The sequence below is a fragment of the Phaseolus vulgaris genome, chromosome 7, assembly GCF_051622355.1.
Source record: "Phaseolus vulgaris cultivar YP4 chromosome 7, ASM5162235v1, whole genome shotgun sequence".
Lineage (NCBI taxonomy): Eukaryota > Viridiplantae > Streptophyta > Magnoliopsida > Fabales > Fabaceae > Phaseolus > Phaseolus vulgaris.
In genome coordinates, this window is record NC_143504.1 from 7,759,688 (window position 1) to 7,785,880 (window position 26,193).

The window sequence follows — 26,193 nt, forward strand, 5'->3', positions numbered from 1 at the left end:
TTTATTCTCGGACTCTTTCTTCCTACACCTCCATGCCTTCTTGTGCCACCCCCATATTAAATATGAAAATACCATTTTATCCTTTTTTTTCACCCCCTTGAATTTGAAATAATAAGCCTATGGATTATGTAATCCGGTTAAATTCCAGATTATATAATCTGGAAGTCAATTTCATATTTAGAAAAGACTTCCGGATTATGTAATCCAGAAGCTAATAACACATCTGAAAAAAGACTTCCGGATTACATAATCTGGAAGTTAATCTTATGTATAGAAAAGACTTCCGGATTATGTAATCTGAAAGCTAATCACAAAAGACTTTCGGATTACATAATCGGGAAGCTAATTCTGAATCTAGAAAAAGACTTATGGATTATGTAATCCGGAATATTGAAAAGGGTATTTTTGGAATAAGAAAAATTTATGGGGGTGACACAAGAAGGTATGGAGGTGCAGGAAGAAGCAGCCTTATTCTCGTTGTTACTTGGGTCGTGGGCTTTAAAAACAGGCTGTCGCGGTGGTTTCCCAACTGGGATTTGCTATTGGCACCTCCATATTTGCTTTCTGCATCCTTCTATTTCAATAAAAATGACTTTTTAAATTCTTAGCTTTCTAGAAAATGTTATATTCATAATGCTTTCAAAAGTTTCAGGATTACATGATCCATATGAAAAAATATATTCCAAAATGAGATTCCATGATACATTCTTAAATGTAGATATATAACATAGAATTATATTTTCACTTGTCTCGAGTTACTCAATTAATTATATATATATATATGTATATTTTGTTTGAAGGTGACTCAACAAATATTTTAGATAGTTACATGTCTTATCTTACTACAATGTTAAGTAAGAGCATAGTCTCCCAATCATGATAAACATAAAAAATATAATATATCATCAAAGTGAGAGTCATTTTCCTTGTTAAAAGGTGGAAGAAAATTGTATCTTGGTGGCATAATTAAAACAACATTCATTCACATTTATCTATGTATTTCCTCATCACCTAGCAATTAGCAATAACAGCCATATAAGTAGCAATGAATCATCTAAAAGTGAGCTTCTTTAAAAAATATGATAAAATAATAAGAACGACACTTAGATTACTCGCTTTCAAAGTATGTGTTTAGTTTATGGGAGCAAAGATAGCATGATGATTGTCAATTCGATAGAAACGAAGTTGTGTTATATGTATTCTGTCGTGTTCTCGGTTTCCCCACTTTATACTTGTCTCATGACCTGACCTCTGTCCAACACAATTCCACCTTCTTCATCTTCTTCTCCACCCTTTTATCCTTCATAGCTTCTGCATACTCCATTACTCTCTCTCTCTGCAAAAATGTCTCAGGTTGTTGCCACTCGATCCATTCACTCCTCCCTCACGCGCCCCACCTCGGGATCTGCACACCACAGGCTGCTAACATCATTGAAGCCTCCAACTTTTGCTTCGAAAGTGTTCCCGCAACAAAGGAACACCCCTTCCAAAGTTCGCTACCCCAGTTGCCGCGTCAATGCGAGGAAATCTGCACCCGCTGAAGTTGTCCCCGTGTCACCCGAGGATGATTCAAAGGTCTGTGCCTTTTCTCTCTCACACTGTACTTTTCCCTCTGCTTTTGGGAAAGATATGACGGGGAGTGAGAAGATTTGTTATTTTGAATGGAAAGACCTGAAATGGAAGTAGTGTAATGAGAAACTTCCACCTAGAAGCATGGTGGACGGGGGTGGTGTGGAAAGAAGAGATTGTAGAGAGATAAAGGGTTGGAGATCCCATTTACTGGGTAGGTATATGGCCAAAATAGTATATAGAAATGGGGGAACACTCACTTAGAGCATGATTTTGCAATTGTTTTAGTTTCAAACCTAAATTCTATGAAAAAATAATAGACGTGGATAAGTGATGCAATAGGAAATGAAGAGAGGCATAAAAGGAAAATAGGGTGGAAATGAGATGGCTGAGAAAGTGATTTCATGGTGAGTTTTTATTTTTTGTAAAGAAAAGTGATAAATATGGTAAGTGATGGATAGAAAAGGAAGTTAAGAATAAGACGAAAATTGTGTGGAAATCAGATAGAAGAGAACGTGAGTGTATAGTGAGTATTTTTCATAAAGCATCGTTGAGTTTGTAACCCATGTAGTGTTGCGGTGAACAGATTGAGGAGGAGTTGCAGCAGTTGCGTGGGATGCAGCTACTTGGTGACACTGCGGTTGGAATGTGGTCCAAACCCACGTTTAGGAGGAAGACAAAGATTGTCTGTACCATTGGTCCTTCTACCAACACCAGGGAAATGATCTGGAAGCTGGCTGAGGCTGGGATGAATGTTGCCCGTATGAATATGTCTCATGGAGACCATGCTTCTCATCAGAAAGTTATTGATTTGGTTAAAGAGTATAATGCTCAGTCCAAGGACAATGCCATTGCAATTATGCTTGATACCAAGGTAATGCTTAAGTTCTTCCTTCAATCTACTACTGTTTTTAAGGGTACTTTGTTCATACCATATTTCTATGATTACAGTTTAGATTTTGTGTCAGCAGATAATTCATTTTCTCTGTTTTCAGGGTCCTGAAGTTAGGAGTGGGGATTTGCCTCAACCAATTGTGTTAACACCTGGGCAGGAATTCACTTTTACCATCCGGAGAGGTGTTGGAACTGCAGATTGTGTTAGCGTGAACTATGATGATTTTGTCAATGATGTGGAAGTGGGGGACATGCTTCTTGTTGATGGTATGTCAACCAGCTTTTTGGTAAAAATGTTTGAATTATAAAAATATTGTTATGATCAAGGAATTATAATAACCGATCATGAGACTAATTTATTCTTTATGTGGTTTTCTTTAACCTTTGTTGAATTTTGTGTACTGTAACTAGGGAAAGTCTTCTAGTCTCTAAAATATTTTGTGATATGAAGGATGAGTCTTCCAAGGCATGTGGAATGGTGGTCTTCTGGTGCAAATATGTTATAACTTGTCTATATTGATCTGTTTGCATCTCCATGAATCATGACTAGTTGCTTGATTTTGTAAATATGGTTTTGGTTGTGGATGAAGCATTACATGTTCAAAAATGTTTGCATCTTAAGTTGCTAGATATAATTTTTTTTATGTTATCTCCATCTTCCATCCTTATGCAGAGCGCAAGTTTCTATTAGATCTATAAATCATTAGTTATAGTTTACTCATGAAAGTTTGAGTCAACACAACATGAATAGTCACTATAGTGGGATAGAGGAGCAGCATGGCTTTGGGCCGCTGTGAGATTCAAATAGTGAAGTGGTTTTCATCAGTGGCCAAAACAGTGGTTTTTTGTGCGCTATAGCACCCCACCACAACATAGGATTTCAACCCCTAAACATCATTTCCAGAGGTTTTTTAGGTAAAATATTCTGCAAAAAATTACCTGTATTTGATATTTATTCCTTCACACGTTGTAGGACTATTTTATATTTTTTGTTCTGTTCTTTCTTCTTTCTTTAGCCTTCCCAGTTCACGTTCTTCTAGTTTTTCTTATCTGATTTGTTATGTCATTTTTCTATTAATTTCACCATAATCTCACATTTTTTTACTTCATCGGTAATATTATTGCTCTAGATCGATGGTGATTGAGTTATTAATCTTTGATTTATTTATCATGAGTTTCTGCAATTTTAGGCTTTTGGTTGCTTTGAGTAAAATATATGTGTGGTATAAATTATTTGGTTTGTGTAATAGTATTTAAAATAGCAATAGCGTTTTTAGAGTTAGCTGCTAAGCTCTGATATTGATATTGGAAGATATATTTGTGTGTTGCTAAAGAAGAATATGGTATACAAGGGATAGTGTTTTACATAATGCATATTGGGTGTGTTTGTTAAAACCACGGAAGGACATATTTAGTTGATTTATAAGCTAGTTGATTGAATCGAAAGTATTTGGTAAACTTAACTAATAAGCTAGCTAATAAATTTAACATGACAGAAAGGACTTATTTAGTTATTTGAAGTAATAAAGCGTTTGCAATAAATTGACAAGGATAAAAATGAAAAGCAAAAACAAAAATTCGTAGTTTATAAGCTAGTTAAAATGGTATGAAAATAAACTAGAAGTTACAAAAATAAGCCTGTGTACCAAACAAGCTTATTTTAGTAAAACAAACTTATAAGCTAGTTAAAGTAGGCTATAAACTACTCACGTGACTAACCAAATGCACTTATAATATGTTTAATTGTTGTTGGACAATATCTGTATTTTCCTATTTATCTCAGGAAGAGTTAATACTGAGTCAGTGGTGTCTCCTATTGTTATGATGTAGGTGGTATGATGTCTTTGGTGGTGAAGTCTAAGACAGGGGATTCTGTGAAATGTGAAGTTGTTGATGGAGGAGAGCTCAAGTCAAGGAGACATTTGAATGTTAGAGGAAAAAGTGCAACACTGCCTTCCATCACTGGTTAGATTTCAGTTTATTATTTTATTCCCATTCTTGTCATATATATTTTTTAAATATTTGTCCATCTCTTTCTACATGCCTCTCTATGTGGATGGGTTCTGCTGGCCACTGGATGAGGATTAAGGCTATGTTGATTTCCCAAAGACATAATATTTGTGTTGATTTGATACAGAGAAGGATTGGGATGACATCAAATTTGGAGTGGATAACAAAGTTGATTTCTATGCTGTTTCTTTTGTGAAGGATGCACAAGTAGTTCATGAACTGAAGAATTATTTGAAAAGTAAATATTCAATATAATTGTAATTTGTTTAGTTAGTCCATCCTTCTAATTTCTCTAATTATTTTGAAATATGATAAATTGTCCACTCAACACTGCAGGCTGTGATGCTGATATACACGTCATTGTAAAAATTGAAAGTGCAGACTCTATACCAAACTTGCATTCAATTATTACAGCATCTGATGGGGTGCTAATCTAATCCTTACATTTATTTTTTCACAATGGTTACTTCTTGATTTTGGGAAACTGGGATGATCTGGCCCATATTGTAAAAAGATAAATCTTTGATACTGTTTTGCTTAGAGGTTGTGGATTAAGTTTTTGGAGCATTTGTTTAGTGTTTGTTGATATTGAACTGTCTACTTTTTGGCATCCTGTTTAGGCCATGGTTGCAAGAGGAGATCTTGGTGCAGAGCTCCCAATTGAAGAGGTTCCACTTTTGCAGGTAAAGTCCTTTTTAACAGAAATGAGTTAATGACAAAGAAAATTATAGGATATTGCTTCCATAGCTGGACATCAACTTGAGTTCTTCATCAATAATGCCTGGTAATGCAGGAAGAGATAATCAGCATATGCCGAAGCATGGGAAAGGCCGTTATTGTGGCAACAAATATGCTGGAAAGCATGATTGTTCACCCAACACCAACCCGAGCTGAGGTGTCTGATATTGCAATTGCTGTTCGAGAAGGTTCTGACGCAATAATGCTTTCTGGGGAAACTGCTCACGGAAAGTAAGTAATATTTCTTATCCAAATCACCTGATATTCTCCTGTTGGAGTTCTTACTAAGGAAAATAAATTATCACAATGAAATTGGTTTTACCTTGAAAAATTAGGTTTTAATGGTGTGTGTAGTTGAAAGTAGATATTGTGATTTTACATGCTAGAATATCAATATCTGGTTTCATTTGTAGCAGTCTACTTAGTGACTTGGAAGAGTAATATAAAGGGAAGGCATTCATGCAATGTGACTATAATAATTACATTCACTATAATGCAGGTTCCCACTAAAAGCTGTGAAAGTAATGCACACTGTAGCATTACGGACAGAAGCCACTATAACTGATGGTCGGTTGCCACCTAATATTGGGAATGTATTCAAGGTTTGAATTTTAAACTCAATGACTTGACTTATTTTTAATCACTGTGTTCTAATTTTACTGTTGGTACTGAAATGTGATATTTTTTGTGCTGAGTAGAACCACATGAGTGAGATGTTTGCTTACCATGCAACCATGATGTCTAATACCCTTGGAACCTCAACTGTTGTCTTCACTAGATCAGGCTCCATGGCTATCCTTTTGAGCCACTATCGACCTTCAGGCACCATATTTGCTTTTACAGATCAGTAAGTTCCTTTTTCGCTTTCTCTCTCTCGACCAGACGAAAACAGAATGTACTAGGTAGTTAGTAAACTAATTTATAGCCTGTTTTGGAAATCTGTTTTGTCTGCCTCTGAAAGAACTTTTGTTTCAAAACTTACTAACAGAAGTAGCCACTTGCATCTGTGGTATTTTGTTCTATTATATTTCCTTCATAATTAGTTTTCTCATTTTCTGTGAGTCTGATTTCTTAAATTGAAGTATATGATTCAATTGAAAACCATGGCCTAATTTTGCTGGCCATGCAGAAAGAGGACACAGCAGAGGTTGGCTTTGTATCAAGGAGTCTGTCCAATTTACATGGAATTCTCAAAAGATGCCGAAGAGACTTTCAGAAGAGCCCTGGATCTGCTGCAGGTAATATTCGGAGGATATCTTCAGTGATTGAAATAGTATATAAGAAGCATATAAACAGGCTCAGAGTACTTAACTACTTGTTCAGTGGGATTTTTTTTTCTATTGCTCACTTTCTCTATTCACAAGACAAATCCTAAGTGTTATGTAAGGAATTTGAGTACAATTTCACAGGTTTAGTTTTGTGATGATCATTGTTGTTGTGTCCATATGCAGAAGCTAGGAATGGTGAAAGCAGGAGAAGAAGTGGCACTAGTACAAAGTGGCAAGCAACCCATATGGAGGTCCCAATCCACTCACAATATCCAGGTCCGAACAGTGTAAACAGAATAATGACACGGCTTCATGCAAATTGCTTTTGTTAGGTTATTTGTCTAGGCTTTTCATTTTTTTCCCCATTTAAGCTTTATTGTCATCTTTTTTTAGTGATTGTTCCATATTATTTATTGACTAGACGTATTTTAGTAGTAATCATTGTCATTGGAAATTTGATAAGAAGTTGGAATGATTGTCATTGCCTTAATTGTTTATTGTATTTCTTATATTTAATATCCAAATTAGGAAGCCAGATATTTGACCACCATTAGTATAAGTTTTTTTTCCCCTGTTGTCTCTATTATTGGTTTCAAAAGAGGCAAGGACTTTGATTTAAATTTGATTTTAAAATAAGATAACTTATAATAAGTAGGTGGAAATCTTCTCTTACTACTTAGTTATAGTTAAAGTTTCATTTTTAGGGTTTTAAGATTAGATCTTTCTTTTCTATTCATTGACATGCAATTTCTCAAAATTTGTTTGCAAGTTAATAAATAACAAAATTATAAGAAGTATTTTGTACATGGTAACTTTTTTTATATATATTAATGTACCTTTAAAAAAAATGTTATATGTTAAAGATGTTTTAGGCGTAAAAGATTTTATACTGCAGATACCAGACATTTCATCTAGTCACTCAAGATAAATGTTTATTATTAATGAAATTATTATAAGAATTATATAATATATAAAATAATGTTATAATATCACAATTTTATAATAATAAAAACTAAATAAAGCATAATTTTATAGGCTCTTATAATTCAAAATAAATATCAAATTCAAATCACGTATATTATAATAGATGAATCAGTTTTTAAATTAAATATCAATATTAGTAATAATACATTTATATATAAAATAATAAACATTTTAGATTTTTTTTAAGAAAAAAGGTTTAAATGGTGCGAATCTTTATTGACCTGGTTTGTCACTGATTTTTTAACCAATTAACATATTTTTTAGATGTATGAGAATGATTATTATAGTTTTTTTGTGTTACGATTTCAAAACATAGCTTAACGATCTACAGTATACTCTATATGGATGTTAACAGGTTATTGTCACCAAAACTCACCTAATATTGTCGGCTTACTGCTTGTCGTTACATATTTGTACGGAACAAGCATGATATGTATTTTTAAATATTTTTTTGTAATTTTTTCATTATAAAATAATAAATGATTACAAAGTAATGTTAAAATTAATAAATAAAATTATTAATAACAAATAGAATTACTATTTCTACTCAGTGATCTCAATCAGGATGATCGATCATCCAAGTCAAAGACACCTCAAAACAATAAATGAGAGTAACGAAAGATATAGTAGTACTTAATGAGTCATAATTCGAATCTCGGAATATTCAGAAAATTTTTCCAACAAATCAGCTACAAACTAGTTAACTGAAAGATGACACAAATATTCTTCAGATATTTCAACATATCTATATATTAATATATCTCCCTATTAATCAAGGATCATGATACATACCAACAAATAATTATAAATTGGAATTAGAAACTCTTTTTACTAATATAATATAGGATCCCACATTCACTCGACTCAACCGATTCAACCAGAGATAAAAATATTATATTTTAATATATATATATATATATATATATATATATATATAAAAGTGGATGTAATATCAATTTATAAGTTAGTTTTACTGATTTAGAATTAAAATTTTCTTCTTGATATCAGAAGAGTCATTTAAAATATATTACTCTTCCACACATGTTCTTTTCTGTGTATTTCATTAGCTTAATCTATCCCCTGCTTGTTTTCAACTAAAAATTAAAACTTTCACGTCAACAGAATGCAAATGGGGAATTGAAGAATGGTTTAAGCAAAAGGTTCAGGTCAACATGCGCCTACGATTGCAGATAACCACACACCACTTCCAAAGTACAACATTATTCTTTTTCTTATAGTTATTACTTTTAAAATCACAACTAGGAGATAAAAAAAATCACTGCTGAATTGCAACTTCACACGCTTCCAATAATTGAAGCACTATACCCGTTCTCAACATCAAAGAATCTTGACCACAGCATCACCCCACCATATTTTGGCGACTCCTTAATCACCGGAAGGATTTGAGACGTTAACACATCGGCCGGGATGAAACCGCTGCCAGCGGCTGCCGGAGCCGCCGGCAACCCTAAGAATATCTTCCCTGCTGGCACTGTACTGGTCCAACGGTTCCAAGAATTCACAAGGTTAGTTATGTTCCCATCTGCGTAGGAGCATGGAGGGTTGTTGTAGAACTGAACCCAAACAAAGTCAAATAGGCCTGTGTCTAGGGCAGTGCCCAAAAACCTATCAGGAATTGGACACTGAGGGGCAGCACCTAGGTATACCCTCTTCCCTACCCTACTATATTCTTTGAGGAAACGTGCAAGGTGCTCATAGTTTTCTGTTGAGCCTTGTTCTATGTCGAAATCTATGCCATCTAACACGGCATCGCCTAGTGGTCTTGTTGATGAGTTGCCCCCCAAGAAAGTGTTCCACAAGAAGGTTGAAACGTTTCTTGCATCCTCAACGGAAGCCAAAGTGTAGCTTCCAATGCCACCACCAATGGAAAGCAACACCTTGATGTTTTTGCTCTGGCAGTCCTTGATTTCAGCGCTGAACTTTGTGCAGGAATTGGTTGCGGGGTTGCAGTGACCAGCCAGGTTCATTTCTGGGGTTTGGCCATTGCCGAATACGTTGAGGAAAGCTATGTTTACGTGAGTGTATCTCCCTGTGGCACATGCTTCCGAAAGGGTACCCTCGTTGCCGTTTTGGCCCCAGTAGATGGCTATGCCACCGCCATGAGAGGCTCCTACAAGAGTGAAGAAGAGGAGGGGAAGGAGAAGAGGAAAAGCACGAGAGTTTTTGCTCTTGCCCATTTTTCTAAAAGTGAGTTTAGCTTCTGTTTTCTACCCTTTGCTGTGTTGTGAAGGGTTCCTTGCACCTTTGATATTTATAGAGCCAAAAGCTGGTTTTTCACAGCTTTAAAGTTTGAATATTAGAATTAGGGTGTTGACTAAGGAGATGTCATTTCCCACGGGAAAAGGTCAAAGAGCTTCAATTTTCAACAACTACATTATCTGTCAAATAATTTATAGTATAGTATCCACTATCATTATCACTATGTTTATGTTTATGTTTATGAAGCAGATGAATCAAAAGTCAAAACTATGACAAGGGCTAAACTATTGAAACTCAGAAGAAGATTGGTCTTCTTGTTACTGTTTTATATTTGTAAATTGTTCTGCTTTTAAACTGAAACTAGAAATGGATTCGATTACGTGACTGAGCCAAACCCTAGATTAGTTTATCACAGCAGAAGTCAGCTGAAGAAGCATTCATGCAAGTGTGCCACTGTTTCATTCCTGCTGTAATTCTTGTTTCTAAGATATATGTAGAAAACTAATGTAAATTTCTCTACGAAATAAATAAATAAGCATGTGTTTATTGATAAACTTTTTAGAGATTATGTTTACTGTCTACAAATTTTATATTCTTGTTAGATATATATTAATTCAAATATATAAAATTCAATATGAAAAGCCATAATTAATTAACAAAATGCAAATTTATACCCTACTTAATGTATTTCAATTAAATTAATTTTTATAAGGTAAAATATTTTAAAGATTAAAAAATTGTTGGAATGTACTGTAAAAGTGATTTTTTTACAAAATTGTCTAATTATGGAGTATTATGTAATTAAAAGCTGTTAACTCTTTTATAAATAATTATTTCAAAATTATGGAATTACTGTAATTAATTAAAACTACTAAAATATCTTTATAATGCTTACGAACTAGTTCTCGTATTAATTCAGATACAGAAACATTTTATTAGTATAGCAACATAAAATACTGACCAAAAACTAATTAAAATGGGTTAATTCTTATATTGAAGTTGAGAATGAAAAGAATTTAAATTAAATTAATATGAAGTGATTATTATCTTTATAAAAGGTTTTGAATATTATAAGACAGAATGTGAAGTCTTATTTTTGGATTAGATAGTGATTAATAAGGAAGAAATGAGATATGAATGGAATTTTGTGGATTAATTAATGAGTAAAGGAATAAGGTATATGTCTGAAATGTGAATTAATAAAAAATGCAGTCCATAATGTCTGCAAGTGCTATTAGTATGAGTTAGGGGAATAAGATAAATATCAATAGTCAACGTCCGGATTGTAGTCCTCAACTTTCATTTGGTGTGTGTTCAGAATAATAACTTAAATTAGGTCAAAATTTGTATTATCACTATTTTTGTGCAAAAAAAAATATATTTTAAAATAACTTTTGGAGAACTTGTCAAAGTAAAAAAATTCAACTCTTTTAAGTTGCACACTAATTTTAATTTTATTTAGTGGCATGCAATGAAAACTAGAAGTAAAAGACCATATTGTCCCTTGTCTACACCATCCCTTCATGCTGCCACTTCTCGTAACTATTGTGGCGCGGGAACAATTTTGTCCATGTCTTGTATCATGGACGAACTACACAATTCATAAAATACAGAAAATAACTTGCATATTGTAACAGGGAAGTTTTTTTTTTATGTAAAAATGATTTTCAAATTTTAAATTATATAATTCGAAAGTTTTTTTTTTTTTAAAAATAATTATCGATTGTGTAATTTAGAGGTAAAAAAATGTTTTTTGGACTGTATAATTTAAAAATTGAATTTTTTATTTAAATTGTACAATTTAAAAAAAAATAATGCTTTCAAATTATGTATTTTGGATGTATTTTAGATTTTGTATTGTGTATTGTGTAATTTAAAATTTATTTTTTTATGTGAAAAATGACTTTTGAATTATGTAATTTTAAAGTTATTTTTTACTTTCACATTGTAGATTTTTTTTTTTAAAATTCATAAAATATATTTTTGTACTGAAAAGTCATTTTTCAATAAACTAGAAAGAGAGTTAAAATTTTCATATTAATGAAAATGCAAAAGGAAATTATGGGGGTATAACAAAAAAAAATCCCCTTACAATATTCAAGACTCCAAAACGAGACCAACTTCCTCGCCAAAAGCCCACTACCATACACGTCTTGGTTGGCTGTTTCTTCTTGGACTCTTTCTTCCTACACCTCCATACCTTCTTGTTCCACCCCTATACTAAATATAAAAATACCATTTTATCCTTTTTTTTCACCCCTTGGATTTGAAATAATAAGCCTATGAATTATGTAATCGGATAAATTCTGGATTACATAATTCGGAAACTAATCTTGTGTATAGAAAAGACTTCTGTATTATGTAATCCAGAAGCTAATTACAAAAGACTTTCGGATTACATAATCCAGAAGCTAATTTTGAATCTAAAAAAAACTTTCAAATTATGTAATCCAAAATATTGAAAAGGATATTTTTAGAATAAAAAAAATTTATGGAGGTGGCACAAGAAGGTATGGAGGTGCAGGAACAAATTTCTTCTTGCACTTTATCATTTTCAAAGAATACTATTTTCCTTCTTTTAAAAATGACTTTCAGGTTGTTCTTTTCGGAATACTTTTAGAACATATTTTCCGAAACATATTTTTATCAATCTAAAAATAAAAAAAAAGTTTTGAAATGAATGTTATTGAATGATTTTTTTGTCTTCTAAATTTCTTATTCCGTAAACAACCTTAAATTACGGAACCCTCTTTCCAGAAACACTTTTAAAGAACTCCTATATCGGAATCATAAAAACTATTAAAGAATGATTTCGGTATTTCAAAAAATATAAGGGTGCACGAAGAACTCTCGTTTTGTTTCCCCCTCAAAATCCGTTTTAGATAGTTTTTATTTGTAAGTTTTAAAAAATTACAATCATAACTAATATTTAGACATTAAAAATATTTTTATAACTATAATCAGTTATCATTAAAAAAATTAACACCATTCTTATACCATCATAAATATTTAAAATATTGAATTATTTATTATTAGAGATGGAAATAAAAAAACTAATGTGCTTGGAATAAAATTTAGTAGTTAGTAAAATTAATTGATCTAAAGTAAAAAAAAATATTATAGAAAACTTTAAATGTAGGTTCTGGAGTTTAAAAAAGAGAAATTATGATGAACATCACGTAGTAGAATGAAGAACAATATAATAACTAATCGAGTATACGTGCTAAAATATAAGTTAAAATCAAATGTTAGATATAACATTAATTCCAAGATAATTGATAATGTCTTAAAGCAACTGGTTACTTAAGCGATTAAAAATATCATTTGAACATATGAGTTTTTATAAAGATTTTATTGACATTGTTTCTTAATCATTGAAAAACAATTTTCTTAATCAAAATGGAAAATTCATTTCTGCGTAGAGATAAAGTAGGTTAAATTACTAAATTGAGAATGTGTTTCTTGGTTTGTCGAAATATACTACATTTTCCATCCTACTTCTAATCTAAAGACACTTTCTTGACTTGTTAATGTTACAGATAAAAAGATATCAGAGCTTTTCCAAAACTCTTGTTCAGTTTCATTGAGATTCTGCAGACTGAAAATGAGACCAATATTCTTTGACAAGATTCCCAAACAGTGATCCCTCTCTCTTTATCAAGTTCATTGGATCATCATACTCCACCAGTTTTCCTGAAAATACATACTCATTTTATTTTCATAGAAGACAATAACTAACATTGCATGTTCAAACGCATGATCAGCCTTATTTGTTCTCTTAACGTATCTACTAACTACTAAATGATTAAATTATAGATTATTTTGGAAAAGCATGTGTTCAACAAGAATGATAAGAAAAGGGGTAGTTGATGTGCAACATACCATCACTGATGGCAAGAACCTTGGTGCAATCCATCACAGTTGGTATCCTGTGAGCTACCGTGATAACTGTCGAATCTGCAAACTCTGTCCTAATGGTTTTCTGCAAAATCAAATCAGTTGCATTATCAATTGATGCAGTTGCTTCATCAAGCACCAATATGCGACTTCTGCGTAGAAGAGCACGCCCTAAACAAAATAGTTGTCGCTGTCCCATGCTCCAGTTTGCTCCAGCTTCAACAACTGTAGAACAATTTGTCACTAGTCATTAATACTTATGTAGGAATTTGTCACTGCAGAGTTGTAACAACATAACATGAAGTGTACCTGAAGAGTCTAATCCTAACCCCTCTTCTTTCTCTTGCACAGCCTCTTGCAACTGACACTTCCCAAGAACCTTCACATTGAAGCTAAAATCAATCCACACGTAATGGAAAGTAGAGATAAAATACACACAAAAGACTTGAAAACATACTGAAAAATAACAAAGCATGTATGTCTTTACCTCCCATATCTCTTGATCAGAGTGGTGAGATAAGGGGTCCAAATTGTATCTGACTGTTCCATTGAAAAGAGTAGGATCCTGAGGTATGATACCAAAGCGTGATCTCAAGTCATGAAGTCCAATAGAAGAAATGTCTATGCCATCAACTACTATTTTTCCACCAGCTGGCTCTACCAGACGGAATAAGGCACCTATAAGAGTGGACTTTCCACTGCCTGTTCTGCCAACAATACCAATCTTGTGCCCTCCTTCAAATGTGCATGTGATCCCACGCAGTACTAGTGGTGCATCAGGCCTGTAACGTAACTATTTTGATATCAAGAAACAAATTAGGAGAGCTTCGGTTCACGGGTTCAACCCCCATTTTTAAGGACATAGAGAGCAACACATTTTGAAATAGTAATGAATACCTGCAATTCATTTATTTGTACTCGACCAGCAACCGGCCAATTCGCAGGAGGACGATTTCCTTCTATAACTTCTGGGGCCTCACTTGGTATATGCATATACTGATTTAGCCTCTCCACTGATATTATATAGTTTGCTATATTGCATTGATTTTGAATTGAAAATACCAAGGACATGTTAAGTGAAAGGCCATAAGATAGAGCCATGCCAATAAATCCTGGAATAACAACATAAGTTGAAATTATAATACTTGCATATTGGACCGAGCTTATGATGAAAAACGTCATTTGCACGAATAACACAGAAAGTAGATTTCCAAAAGCAATAATGGAAAAAGTCTCACCAGAGGAGAAACTTCCAGGTGGAAGTACGACCATGCAAAGTGCAGCAGATGCAAGAACAACAGCACTGACTGTTTCTAAACGTTGAATCAACCACTCATTTGCTGCAAAACTATGGAAGTAAGGACTAGCATTGACATCAATTAGATCAAGATTTTTCTTAAAAAAACGATCTTCCTCCTCAAAAGCCCTTATTGTCACAGCTCCAGCAACAGATTCAGCAAGATGGTTAGCTACAAAGGATTTTGTGGTGCCATTCATCCGCATCAGTTCTTTCGCAGAAGCAAAGTAATAATTCTACATAAAAGAAATTATAAGGTTAATTAGTATGTTTACTTTGTAACAAGGGTATTTAAATCTATGAAACTTGTTACGAAGTCATTAAAAGAAATAAAAGAACCTCCATATTGTGAATTTACTGGAATTATTTTTGGTGAATTGAACTTTTGTATTACACAAGTTTCCTTATTTTATAAGTCAAATCTTGATTAAATCAGATACTTCTCAGCTATTTTAAAATTCAAAATTTTCTACATGGAAATAAGTTTGGAAAACCTACATTGTCTACAAATGCTGGTATGAAGTCTATGTGTCATTTATCATCATATGTCAAACAATAATACTGTGCTGTTAAATAATTATACTCTTAAATTAATTTAAAAAATAATGCCAAATTATCCATGTAATGTAATCAAAAGAAAAATTCGTTCATCACCTGCAAGCGGATAGCAAAATAAATCATTGGGATTGAGACAAACAAGACTTGCCAAGTAACAACTGCTAAAACTGTAAGATTAGCACAACAATTTGAAGTAGCTCCCACAGTAAACATCAAGCCGAATGCAACATCAAGGTCCACAATGTTGAGATCTGAGGAGACCTAAACAAGGAAATAACAGACAAAATATCAGTACTTCCATTCATTGCATAAGATTGTATAGAGAAAGAAAAAAATGTTTAATATGCTTACTCTACTTAGTATCCGTCCTAGAGGAGTGGAGTCATAAAATGACATGGGGGCACGAAAAAGGGAGTTTAGTAGCTCTAAAAATAATGACTTTGATGATTGAAGGCTCAAAGCGACTGTAGAAAGACTTCTAATCAACAAGAACATTGCTGAAGTAACTCCAATCAACAAGTAAACGACAATCAATTTCAAAGAGCTGACTCGAGGGTTGTCAACACCAGCGGCCATCCATGAGTTTTGTAATACTTGGCCAATCACAAACGTTATTTGAGAAAAAACAGCCAAAGAGAAGAATATATATCCTTTGTTCTGATTCAGATACTGTATATACGGTTTGAAACCATGGTCTCCCTTTTCTCTCTCTTCTTGCTTTATCAATTGATCACCTTTTGATGCTTCATAATGTTTCTCCATAGATGATTTTCTAATATCCCTAGAATTATTTGAATGCTTCTGGGAAGAAGTGACATCCACATGCCGGTCAGAACCAGCAATCTCTTTGTGGGCATTCACAAGGTTCTGAAATTCTTGGCTTGAGCTCAACAAATGATGATACGGAGCAGCTTCTATAATTTTCCCATCTGACATCAACTGTAGACAAGAGTAATTACAGTCATGCTAATTTACATCCAGTGCTTTTCAATTATATAACCATTAATTATATGCAAAAAAAGGAAATAAAAAAACTACATAACTAGTGCTTCAAGATGGAAGAAATTACCAAAACAGAATCAAATGCTGGAAGGAAGTCAACTTGATGAGTCACGAGCAAGACTGTTTTCCCAGCAAGTCCTTCCATTATGTATTCCTGTCCAGTGGAAAAGCCATTTATCAGTAAAAAGTTAATAACACCAAGACATAACACATGTAGTACTGGAAGAAGAGAAATTTTCATTACATTAAACAAATTTGTTGCAGTATGTGCATCAACAGCACTGAATGGGTCATCCAAGAGATATATATCAGCATTCTGATATAGTGCACGTGCAAGTTGAATTCGCTGCTTCTGACCTCCACTTAGGTTAACTCCTCTCTCTCCTATTTCAGTGAGATCGCCATGGGGAAACAACTCCAGGTCCTTCAATAGTGAAGACCTATGAAGTGTTACTTGATATTTTTCAGCATCCATGTCTGCCCCAAACAATATATTCTCACGTATTGTACCTGACTGTATCCATGCTGTTTGAGAAACATAGGCAAACTTCCCATGCACTTCAAGCTATAAATCACAAAACAAAATCAGGTACGTATTAATCAAATCAATTAATAATATTACTACTCGAACGAATGATAGAAAAAATGCATTCTGGTAACTTGAATTTATGTGCTAGTCAGTATAACACTGCTTGCACAAAGTGAAAATCCTATCTAAACTATAGCCCATGGAAGTATGACAATTTGCAATGTTTATAATAGACAAAAAGGAACATAATCTTACTTCTCCTCGAGTCATAGAAACTTCTCTGAGGATCGCTGCTAAGAGAGTTGATTTGCCTGAGCCAACCTCTCCACAAATAGCCACCTTTTGCCCTGGTCTAACCTCCAAATTTATGTTTCTAAGTGTTGGCTCTGATGCACTATCTTCGCATGAAAAGTCGGCAGACTTGATTGTTATTGAACCCCTCATATTGTCATCGAGACACCTTTTTGTGACATTTACACTCTGCAGTTCAGGTGCCTCCAGAAATTTTACAATCCGAGTAAACGCAACTTTTGCTTGAATGACCACCCCAATAACATCAGGGATGGTTCTAATTGGATCTTGAACAAGGCGCAAAGTAGCCACAAAAGTGAAAACATTATTTGCATGCAAAGGAATATTAAGAAAGTAACATGCCCCAAAGGAAGCAGCAGAGATCAGAACAGGGCTGGACCAAAAGAGAAAGGTGTTGTATGCCTTTCTTATTTGCACTCCATACAACCATTTGAGCTCCTCATTCCTTAATCTCTCTATAGCATTTCTAAAATTGGTTTCCCATGCATACAACTTCAACACCTTCATATTCACAAGAGCCTCGGAATAAGCCTTCAATCTCTCATCTTGTGCAACCATAAGTTTGCTTTGAAACTTGTGTTGTAACTTTGCAAGTGGAGTATTGCAAAGAACAGTGATTACTATCACCACCAAGGAGGCAACTGTTGCCAACCCAACAGCACGAAAAAGTATTACTAATGAGATACATAGCTGGAAGCTAGTTGTCCAAGTCTGGTGAAACCAATAGGGAAATTCACCAATTCTATAAGCATCCACAGTGACATAATTCATCATCTCACCACCAGAGTGCATCAGTCTAGCAGAATTGGATAATCTCAATTGCTTTCTATAAATGGCTGCAGTTAGCAGTGACCTAACTTTCAGACCAATAAGTCTGCAGCGGAAATACCATTGCCTTTGAGAAAGGGATTCATTGGATTTTGCAAAAAAAAGTGATATTGCCAACACAAGACCTTCATATTTGAAACTCTCATTACCCTCAGCAATCAATATAAAAGAATTCAAAAGAAGAGGTCCTGAAGACACTGCAAGTACCTTAAGCATTGCAAAGAATCCTGATACTAAAATTTCTCTCCAATGACATAAAAGTATTATCCTCAAAACTGATGGTTGGGAGGATGGATCCTTTTGTATTTTTCTGTTCAGTTGGTCGAGAAATAGAGAATAACAACTTTCTGCTCGATCTTCCTCCCGTAACCCTGGAATGTCTTCATCCTGAAGTGTTTTCTCTTTACCCATTTTCATCAATGGATTCAACCACCAAAACGACATTCTATTGAAGAATCCCGCTTTGGCAAATGGTGTTACATATGCAATAGATTCTTTTTTATTAGACTGACCATTTAAGAGGGCACAAAGACTTTCATCAGTTTCTCCGTTAGTGTCTCCATAACTGGATTCCTTATGCGTGCATAATAACAATAACATCGCCCCCAGAAAAGATAGAATATCTGAAGCTATAATAAGGGACAGTTCTCTGCTACTAATTGCATAAAACAATGATGACGCACAGAAAATACCAGAAATCAAGAATATTATAATAGAATAAAGCCTCGACCATCTTCTTGGAAGTTGTTTCAACTTAAGACTTAACATTAAACTCACTAACAACCACGTTAAACCGTGAAAGATTTCTAGCAACCACCAATCAAAAGGCAACACAGTTTGGGTTTTCCTCAACTTTTCCTCTAAAACCCAAACGCCTAAGCACAAGTGCACCAACCCAATAACACCATTAACTACGGATGAAACTGTCTGCAAATATGAATATCTTTGCACCTGTATTATACCCCGAGATGGTTTTAATGTTGACTTCTGGATCATAATGAATACAAGCATGATAAGTAACAACACATCAGAGCAAGAGATCAACAAATGGTTGACACAAGTAGAAGGATCGATGAGAAGTCTAAAGTCATAAATGCAAGGCATTCTTCCCGCCTCCGAACAACCAGACTCCCCACAAAACACGCCCCAAAAAACCGTCATTTCCTTGAGTTCTCTGCAAAAAAAAACAAAGAAGTCCCGTAAAATCATGACTTTGTAGAGCAAATCATTGGCGTAAAACTTTGAAACTAAAACCCATAAACAGTTTATGAACAAGCTTTAGCCAAAGAGACATATTTGAGAGCGTGTCTCTATCTAAGTTGACTTTTAAGAGAGAGAAAAAAATATATAAATATTTTCCCCTCACCACTTAGATCAAGCCTCTTAGTCTAAAGATAAATGAACACGGACAAACAAATTTGCACATGCAGTCATCACTTATCATCAACAACAAGTAGAAATATGACAAAGGCGAATCATAAACGGCTAACACGAGTTTGCTTTTGCTTTCTGAAGTGGAAGAGTACTCTTAACTTATTTTCAAACATTCTCTTTTCAATACACAACTCTCCTATTGGCTAAAAATCATGTGAATGACAGTAACTTAGAAATAGAACACATTGTTTAACGAGACTCAAACGTCACTAGAGAAGAGTACAAGTAACCTGCGTTTGGTGGTGATGTATCTTAAATTGTGTCAGCTATTTTATTTCTTATTACTTAATAATAGTAAATGGTTTTGAGTTTCACAATTACTATAGTAACTAATATGCATGTTTTTCTATACATCTTCATCTTGTTCCAGTTTCATGTACTTTAGCTACTGTCGACATAGGGCAGGTTCAACTATTCTTGATTATTTATAAAAAATTGGCTTTCTTCTGCTTGGTTTAGGCCCATGATACATTAAAGTTAAACTCTAATTCCATCCATATTTTTCGTTTTCCCTTTCATCATCTTCTGTACCATTAGTTTTCTTTTTCATTTTTTTCTCTACCACTTGTCACGTTATTTCCTATTTCTCTCTCCTGCTCATATATCCCTTTTTCTCTTACACTGGTTTCTCAAATAAAAACAACTTCATTTCAGCAAGAAAACATGGAGAAAGTAACAAAATAAAAAATGCCTTCTGCTGATTTGGTTCTGAAAGCGAATGACCGAACGTTGAAGTATTCTTATGATAATATATAAAAAAAAAATGAGAGCAAAACGAAAGGAATTAATATTGAAAATGGACAAACGGAAAATGACTAATTCAATAAAATAGAATGAAAAAAGGAATCAGGAAAAAGACAAACCTGTATAGTGTATCGTGCGAAGCGTGAAATGCTCGGTGGCTAAGTGCGATACGCAAACGTTTTTGGCATTTGAACGCGTCTCTCAGAAAACTGTAAAGGACAACTTGTGTGATGGTTAAATAACAAGAAAGAAGGAAACAGAAAAACACATGTTGTAGTTCTTGTTTTGCTTTGTGTTGTTTTGTGAAGACAAGGTACGCATGTAGTGATGATGAGAAGAATGAGTGAAGAAGAAAAAGAAAATGAAGATGAAGATGAAGTAACAGTGGAAAATGAGTGAATGTGTTGAAAAGTGAAGATTGCAGGGAAGACGGTGGATTTATATGCCATACGATGTCGTCATGGCTAACGTATGTTGCTATGGATTTTTCTTCTTCTGTGCCTCACTCACTCACTTCTTGTTCAATCATGATAAAAGTTTCACACTATCACGTAGTTAATTATTAATATTATTTATTTTTAAATTTTGTTTATATTTGTTTTTAGTTAAGTATAATATTTTATCGTTAAAAAGAGTTGTTAAGTGAAATTCACCCCCAACACTATCTAACTAATTTAGATTCTACTGCCATTTTCAAATAGAACATATTCTACACTTTTAACTTTTTTTCTTCATATTTTCAAATAAAACATCTCCAAAATTTATTATATTTCTTACTAGTGTGTTTTATTCTCTTTTTTTTCATACTTTTATATTTATTTGCCTTTTCTTTCTTTTTTTTCTTTCCGTGGCACGTATCCAAATTTTATTTGCATGAAATTATCTAAGATGTACTTGGTAAATTTAGTTGTTACTAACTTAAAAATTTTAAGTACTAGATTATAAATATTTGGCAAAATTAATAAATTAGTTCACAGATACAAAATAATAATATAACTATATAAGTTTTATTAAATAAAATAAAATAACTAATAATATTTTAAAAATTAAATAAAATATTTTAAATAGAATTCTAAAAATAAAATAAAATGAAAATTATTAAGGACAAATTTTTTGAAAAACAAATGTTAAAGCAAATAAAATATAGTATGTGTTAAGGAAAAAATAAATTCAACCCTTAAAAATATTTTAGGTGACATATATCTCATCATCTGTATTAGACATTATTTTTTATTTTATTACTTACTATCATCATCAATTAATAATACATAACATATTTATGAAAAGATGTAATTTTCTTTAAAAATATGAGGCTTTTTAAGGGATATATATATATATATATATATATATATATGAGGCTTTTTATATTTTATATTTAACTAAATTTTAAATATATTTTTTAATCATGTTAATAATTATACCATGAAAACTAACAGTGGATAGGAGTTTTAATATGTAAACTATATATAAGAGTAATTTTTTATATATAAAATTAATTTTAAAAATAAAAAAATTAATTACTGTATTGTATTTGGTAAAATAAATACTATTGTAGAGACTTAAAAAATTTATTGATATTTAAATTAAATTTTATTATCAATAAAATTTACAAACTAGTTTATAATTTTTTATAGACTAAATTTTAGCAACCAACAAATTTAAATAAATTGATAATTACTAAGTTTGAGTTATATTTTTTTTATTTATCTATTAATAAAGATATTTTAAATCTTAGAAAAATAAATTAATACGAACTTTTTTAAAGAAAAATGTTGAATAGTTCAGAAACTTTGCAAGAGTATGAAACTTATTTTATTTTTCTAATTTATCATCATTTTTAATTGGAAAATAATGTGAATCAATAAATATTCACTAAATAATAATCAATGCAAGATAAATGTTTTCATTATCAGTAATGGGAAATTTATTTTATCTTATACGAATACATAGGTATAAATAATTAAAATTTACTAAAATACCTATTAAATCAAAACATAAATCTCTCTCTCTCTCTCTCTCTCTCTCTATATATATATATATATATATATATTAATTTAAATACAAATTCAAATTATATAAGAACTAAGACGTAAAGTATTCAATATAAGAAGTGGCATGTGATGACTTGCTAAAAATAGATTAGATGTCATAATCTCCTGATTTAAAAAGTATATTTAATTTGAATACATTGATTTCATAAAAATGAATAAACTTTTGGAATTTATAATAAAGATAGGCAGAAGAATGATATAGCTAGCTGTCCATGTTTTAAAATTATCTGCTACATTCTTCTTCCATCTGCGTCACATCTTACTTAGAATTATAAAATGTTTCAGTCATGTTAGTTGTGTGAGAAAAGGGTGATTTTTACTTTGTCAAAACTCTTATAAAATATACTTTTTTTAGAAAACTATGACCAACAAATATAATATTGCTTCGTTTATAAGGGATATTATCATAAGTTTTTCTTCTAATATAAAAATATGTTGATAATACAGTTGTTACGAAGATTAATTGAAATGATCACAAATTCATAAGTCTAGATTATATATTTATCATTAAAAAATAACAACTAAAATTTTGAGTGAAAAGAAAAAAAAATTAGAGCCCCAAACAAATAGAGATTTGTAAAAGAAAAGAAAAGAAGAAAAGGTATGATAGTTTCGATGAAAAAATAGTAGAAATGAAAAAAAATTAGTAAAAAATTTATGAGTAGTATACTTGATGTGATAAAATAAAATAAAAATTATAAATTAATGTTTAAAAATTTATTAAGGTGTTATTGTATTAAAAATATAATGTAATGAAATGTTAGTAAACGTTTAAATATGTATTCTCCCACTTTTTGAATAAACCAATTATGTAATCCATGTTTATAATTTTGTAAAATAATTTGATAATTTAAAGTTTTAAAATATATAATAAATTAAAATAAATAAATAAAAAATCATGACAACAATTTAATAGAAGTAAAAATTATAATATAACAACAAGACATAATAAGTTAATATCTAAAGTAACAAAATTTAAATTAATAATTAATTTATCTTAAATTACATGAGATAATTAATTTAAATTCATGTTTAAATATATTATAAATTAAGAAAAAAAAAGTAAAAGTTATAATCATATCTAGAAAAAAGACATTTAGTAAATTATCAAAGAAAAAAAAGGAAAATAACATGCAACCATAAATATAAATTATAGTAATCCAAAAAATTGAAAAAAAGAGTTATGTTTATTTAAAAATTTCTCTAAATTAATTAAAGATTCGTGAAAGTGTGTCCATTCTTTGACAAATATTTATATTTAAAGTATAACTTTTGGTAGTCTAAATATTATTCAAGTTTGAGCATTCAGCATTCAAGTTAAGTTGGGCACGTGGTTTCAATTCCAACACATCATTTGGAGGTTCTTCATCTTTAGGATGATGTTGTTAATAATTTTAGTTGATCTTTACATGTTAGATCGTGTTAACATTAATGTCTAATTTTTTAATAATATTTTGTTAAATTAATTTTATCATCTAACTAATGTATATGTTACTTATGAGGGTGCATAACATAAAAATATCTCCTTACTGATTATATTGATACCTCAAAGTTTATCATAAAACTCAAAGTCATATATCATGATTGTAGTTTCTAATGCCTAGCCAAAATTATTAATAACATACTAATAAGATAAAATTATAATGGTATGTTGCATAATATATTTTATTTATGTGATACATCATATAGAAATAAAAGTCTATACATGTTATTAAATGAATTATATGAAAGTTGAGATTCTTCCACCACCACTACTGTAACAAAGTTAATTTTCGTACTAAGACAATCATCATAGTAACACAAAAACATACCAGGGTGAGTTAATTAAATTCAATATAAAGTAATTTATTTCACCATTATCATCATCATTATTATCAATCATATTTTCATTATCCATAACTACGAATTATTTAGTTCCTAAATTTGTTAGAAAAATATTGGTTGTTAATTAGATACCAATTTAAAAACTATTTAACAATAATAAAAACTAAATTAGAAACTATTTTTTTAGTTTCTAAAATGGTCTCTAATTTAGTTACTATTGCAACTAATTATTTTTATATCTAAAAATTGGTTTCTATTTCATGATGATTTTTTTAGTGTAACTTCTATTTATAGAAATTGATCTTGCAAGGATTCAAACGTCAAAGGATTGGCCTCGTCAAACTCTATCTTCCACCTCCGCAATCGTGACAAGTGCAAGAACGCTCTAGGAACTCCACAAGAACTCCAAGCAAACCTGCGAAACACACCAAAACGGCGCCTCTAGCGGTCGGTGGCACTCCGACGCTCAAGTCAGCCTTACAAAACCACCAAAGAACTAAGAACTAACTCTCTGCGAGACTCGTGTGCACTCTGTGATTCTCTCTTTTCTCTGTGTGTGTAAACTGGTAACTTGCAAGAATGAATCTTACCTCCCTTTGCATGAGCGCGGAATGCCCTTTATATATACTATGTTGCGCACCTAAGTTATTCGTGCATGAAGTAACTTAGCGTGTTTCTTCCACTAGGTGGCTCGTGCAACCTCAGTGTGAATACCAAGTGTGGCTTGGCTAAGCGCACGCACCAGACATTACCTACTGTGTGAACGATCACCTCTGTTTTGCACCATGCACGTTATGGGTTAAGAGAGCACCAATCACCGACTGACTTACTAGCTCTCTTAGGCCACTCTCGTGCACGACACTACAAAGCACATAACTTCTCCTTTCTCTGATACCCTGCCACGCCAGGCTCATATGCAACGCTCTCCCTGTGAATCACCCTGAATCACCCTTCGTTACCAGCTTAACTGCGTGTAACACGAAAACCCGATTATCATCGCTCACAACGGATGACCGATCGGTGCACCATAGCGCCACGCCTTCTGCTTCCAGGCGCTTATCTAGGCGCTGATCGCGCATCCTCTTTTACCACCGCCCCCGATCACCGATCACCACCCTGGGTGACTTTCTCAATGACTCATCTGCTTCCCTGCCCCACGTGTTCCGCTAAGAACAGTCCACGTGACTATCTGTTGTTGATGTCACCAACTATCGATGACCGACCGGATCAGAAATCATAACTAATTCATTTTAAAATCTATTAATAAAATATTGTCTCATCTCATCTTCTTCAATATGTCTAAAAGTAAAAGCTTTTACCTTTTATATTTAAAGTTAATCACAATAAATCAATCTCAGGATTTAATTTTCATCTTTGTTTAGTTTACCTTAATACACAAGTGACCAAAATCAACCACTTTTAAATTTAAGTAAAAATCCTTTAATATATATTTATAGTAATAACTATTTTGATAGACAAAGTATTCCAATTCCTAATACTCTAAATACGGGTGAAAATTGTATTCCAGAATCAATAAATAAAGAGAACTTCATTACCTTAGTATCAACAATTTGATCGAAAAGAAAATCTCATATAATCACATTAACATTTATATTCTTAACAAACAAAATTACAGTAATATATGTGTTGTAACTTGTAATTTTACATGTGTTGTATGTTACTAAAAAAAATCATAAAATAGAAATCAATTTTTAGAGACAAAAACAATTAGTTACAATAATAATTAAATTAGATACCATTTTAGAAACTAAATTTTTGTTTGGTTTCTAAATTAGTTTATATTATTGTTAAATAGTTTCTAAATTGGTATTTAATTAGCAACCAATATTTTTGCTACCAAATTTAGAAACTAAATAATTGGTAGTTAAAACTGATTGCTAATTAGATACTAATTTATAAATTATTTAACAATAATATAAACTAATTTAGAAACCAATTTTTTTTTTAGTTTATAAAATAGTTTTTAAATTAATTACTATTACAACTAATTATTTTATTTTTAAAAAATTAATT

The 26,193-nt window shown here is 32.0% G+C and overlaps 3 protein-coding genes across 6 annotated transcripts; 1 reads left to right on the forward strand and 2 right to left on the reverse strand.

Annotated features, from left to right (window-relative positions):
- The first annotated feature begins 881 nt into the window (after nucleotides 1–881).
- PKP-BETA1 (plastidic pyruvate kinase beta subunit 1) lies at nucleotides 882–7,014 on the forward strand. Its single transcript, XM_068635283.2, has 12 exons — nucleotides 882–1,575; nucleotides 2,156–2,443; nucleotides 2,565–2,730; nucleotides 4,294–4,428; nucleotides 4,601–4,711; nucleotides 4,810–4,898; nucleotides 5,094–5,156; nucleotides 5,267–5,442; nucleotides 5,711–5,813; nucleotides 5,910–6,058; nucleotides 6,341–6,449; nucleotides 6,663–7,014. The coding sequence occupies exons 1-12, from the start codon at nucleotides 1,345–1,347 to the stop codon at nucleotides 6,768–6,770; spliced, it is 1,728 nt and encodes a 575-aa protein (XP_068491384.1). The 5' UTR covers nucleotides 882–1,344; the 3' UTR covers nucleotides 6,771–7,014.
- Nucleotides 7,015–8,611: 1,597 nt separating this feature from the next.
- Nucleotides 8,612–9,947, reverse strand: LOC137828634 (hevamine-A). Its single transcript, XM_068635287.2, has one exon. It carries the CDS (start codon nucleotides 9,659–9,661, stop codon nucleotides 8,759–8,761), a length of 903 nt encoding a protein of 300 aa, XP_068491388.1. The 5' UTR covers nucleotides 9,662–9,947; the 3' UTR covers nucleotides 8,612–8,758.
- A 3,121-nt stretch (nucleotides 9,948–13,068) lies between these two features.
- LOC137828633 (ABC transporter C family member 10) lies at nucleotides 13,069–20,782 on the reverse strand. 4 transcript variants are annotated; one of them, XR_011083930.2, is made up of 12 exons: nucleotides 20,404–20,691; nucleotides 17,222–19,280; nucleotides 16,682–17,002; nucleotides 16,505–16,591; nucleotides 15,787–16,374; nucleotides 15,532–15,696; nucleotides 14,819–15,113; nucleotides 14,478–14,692; nucleotides 14,068–14,362; nucleotides 13,890–13,959; nucleotides 13,566–13,805; nucleotides 13,069–13,376 (listed from the first exon to the last, which is right to left on the reverse strand). XR_011083930.2 is itself a non-coding variant. In XM_068635284.2 (12 exons), exons 2-12 carry the CDS (start codon nucleotides 19,265–19,267, stop codon nucleotides 13,264–13,266), a joined length of 4,446 nt encoding a protein of 1,481 aa, XP_068491385.2. In that variant the 5' UTR covers nucleotides 19,268–19,280; nucleotides 20,404–20,782; the 3' UTR covers nucleotides 13,069–13,263. The 4 variants fall into 4 exon arrangements, 2 of the variants coding, with proteins under 2 accessions (XP_068491385.2, XP_068491386.2); XM_068635284.2 differs by having other exon boundaries at nucleotides 14,068–14,373; nucleotides 20,404–20,782; XR_011083929.2 differs by having other exon boundaries at nucleotides 16,505–17,002.
- Between the last annotated feature and the right edge of the window lie 5,411 nt (nucleotides 20,783–26,193).

Bases quoted from the DNA above. Each gene is read 5' to 3' on its own strand.
- PKP-BETA1 (XM_068635283.2), top strand. From the start codon at position 1,345: ATGTCTCAGGTTGTTGCCACTCGATCCATTCACTCCTCCCTCACGCGC. The intron at 5,814-5,909 runs GTTTGAATTTTA...TGTGCTGAGTAG, and splicing joins ATATTGGGAATGTATTCAAG to AACCACATGAGTGAGATGTT. The intron at 6,450-6,662 runs GTAATATTCGGA...GTCCATATGCAG, and splicing joins GAGCCCTGGATCTGCTGCAG to AAGCTAGGAATGGTGAAAGC.
- LOC137828634 (XM_068635287.2), bottom strand. From the start codon at position 9,661: ATGGGCAAGAGCAAAAACTCTCGTGCTTTTCCTCTTCTCCTTCCCCTC.
- LOC137828633 (XM_068635285.2), bottom strand. From the start codon at position 19,267: ATGACGGTTTTTTGGGGCGTGTTTTGTGGGGAGTCTGGTTGTTCGGAG. The intron at 15,697-15,786 runs GTAAGCATATTA...TTCCTTGTTTAG, and splicing joins TAGGACGGATACTAAGTAGA to GTCTCCTCAGATCTCAACAT. The intron at 13,806-13,889 runs GTACACTTCATG...ATTGTTCTACAG, and splicing joins GTTAGGATTAGACTCTTCAG to TTGTTGAAGCTGGAGCAAAC.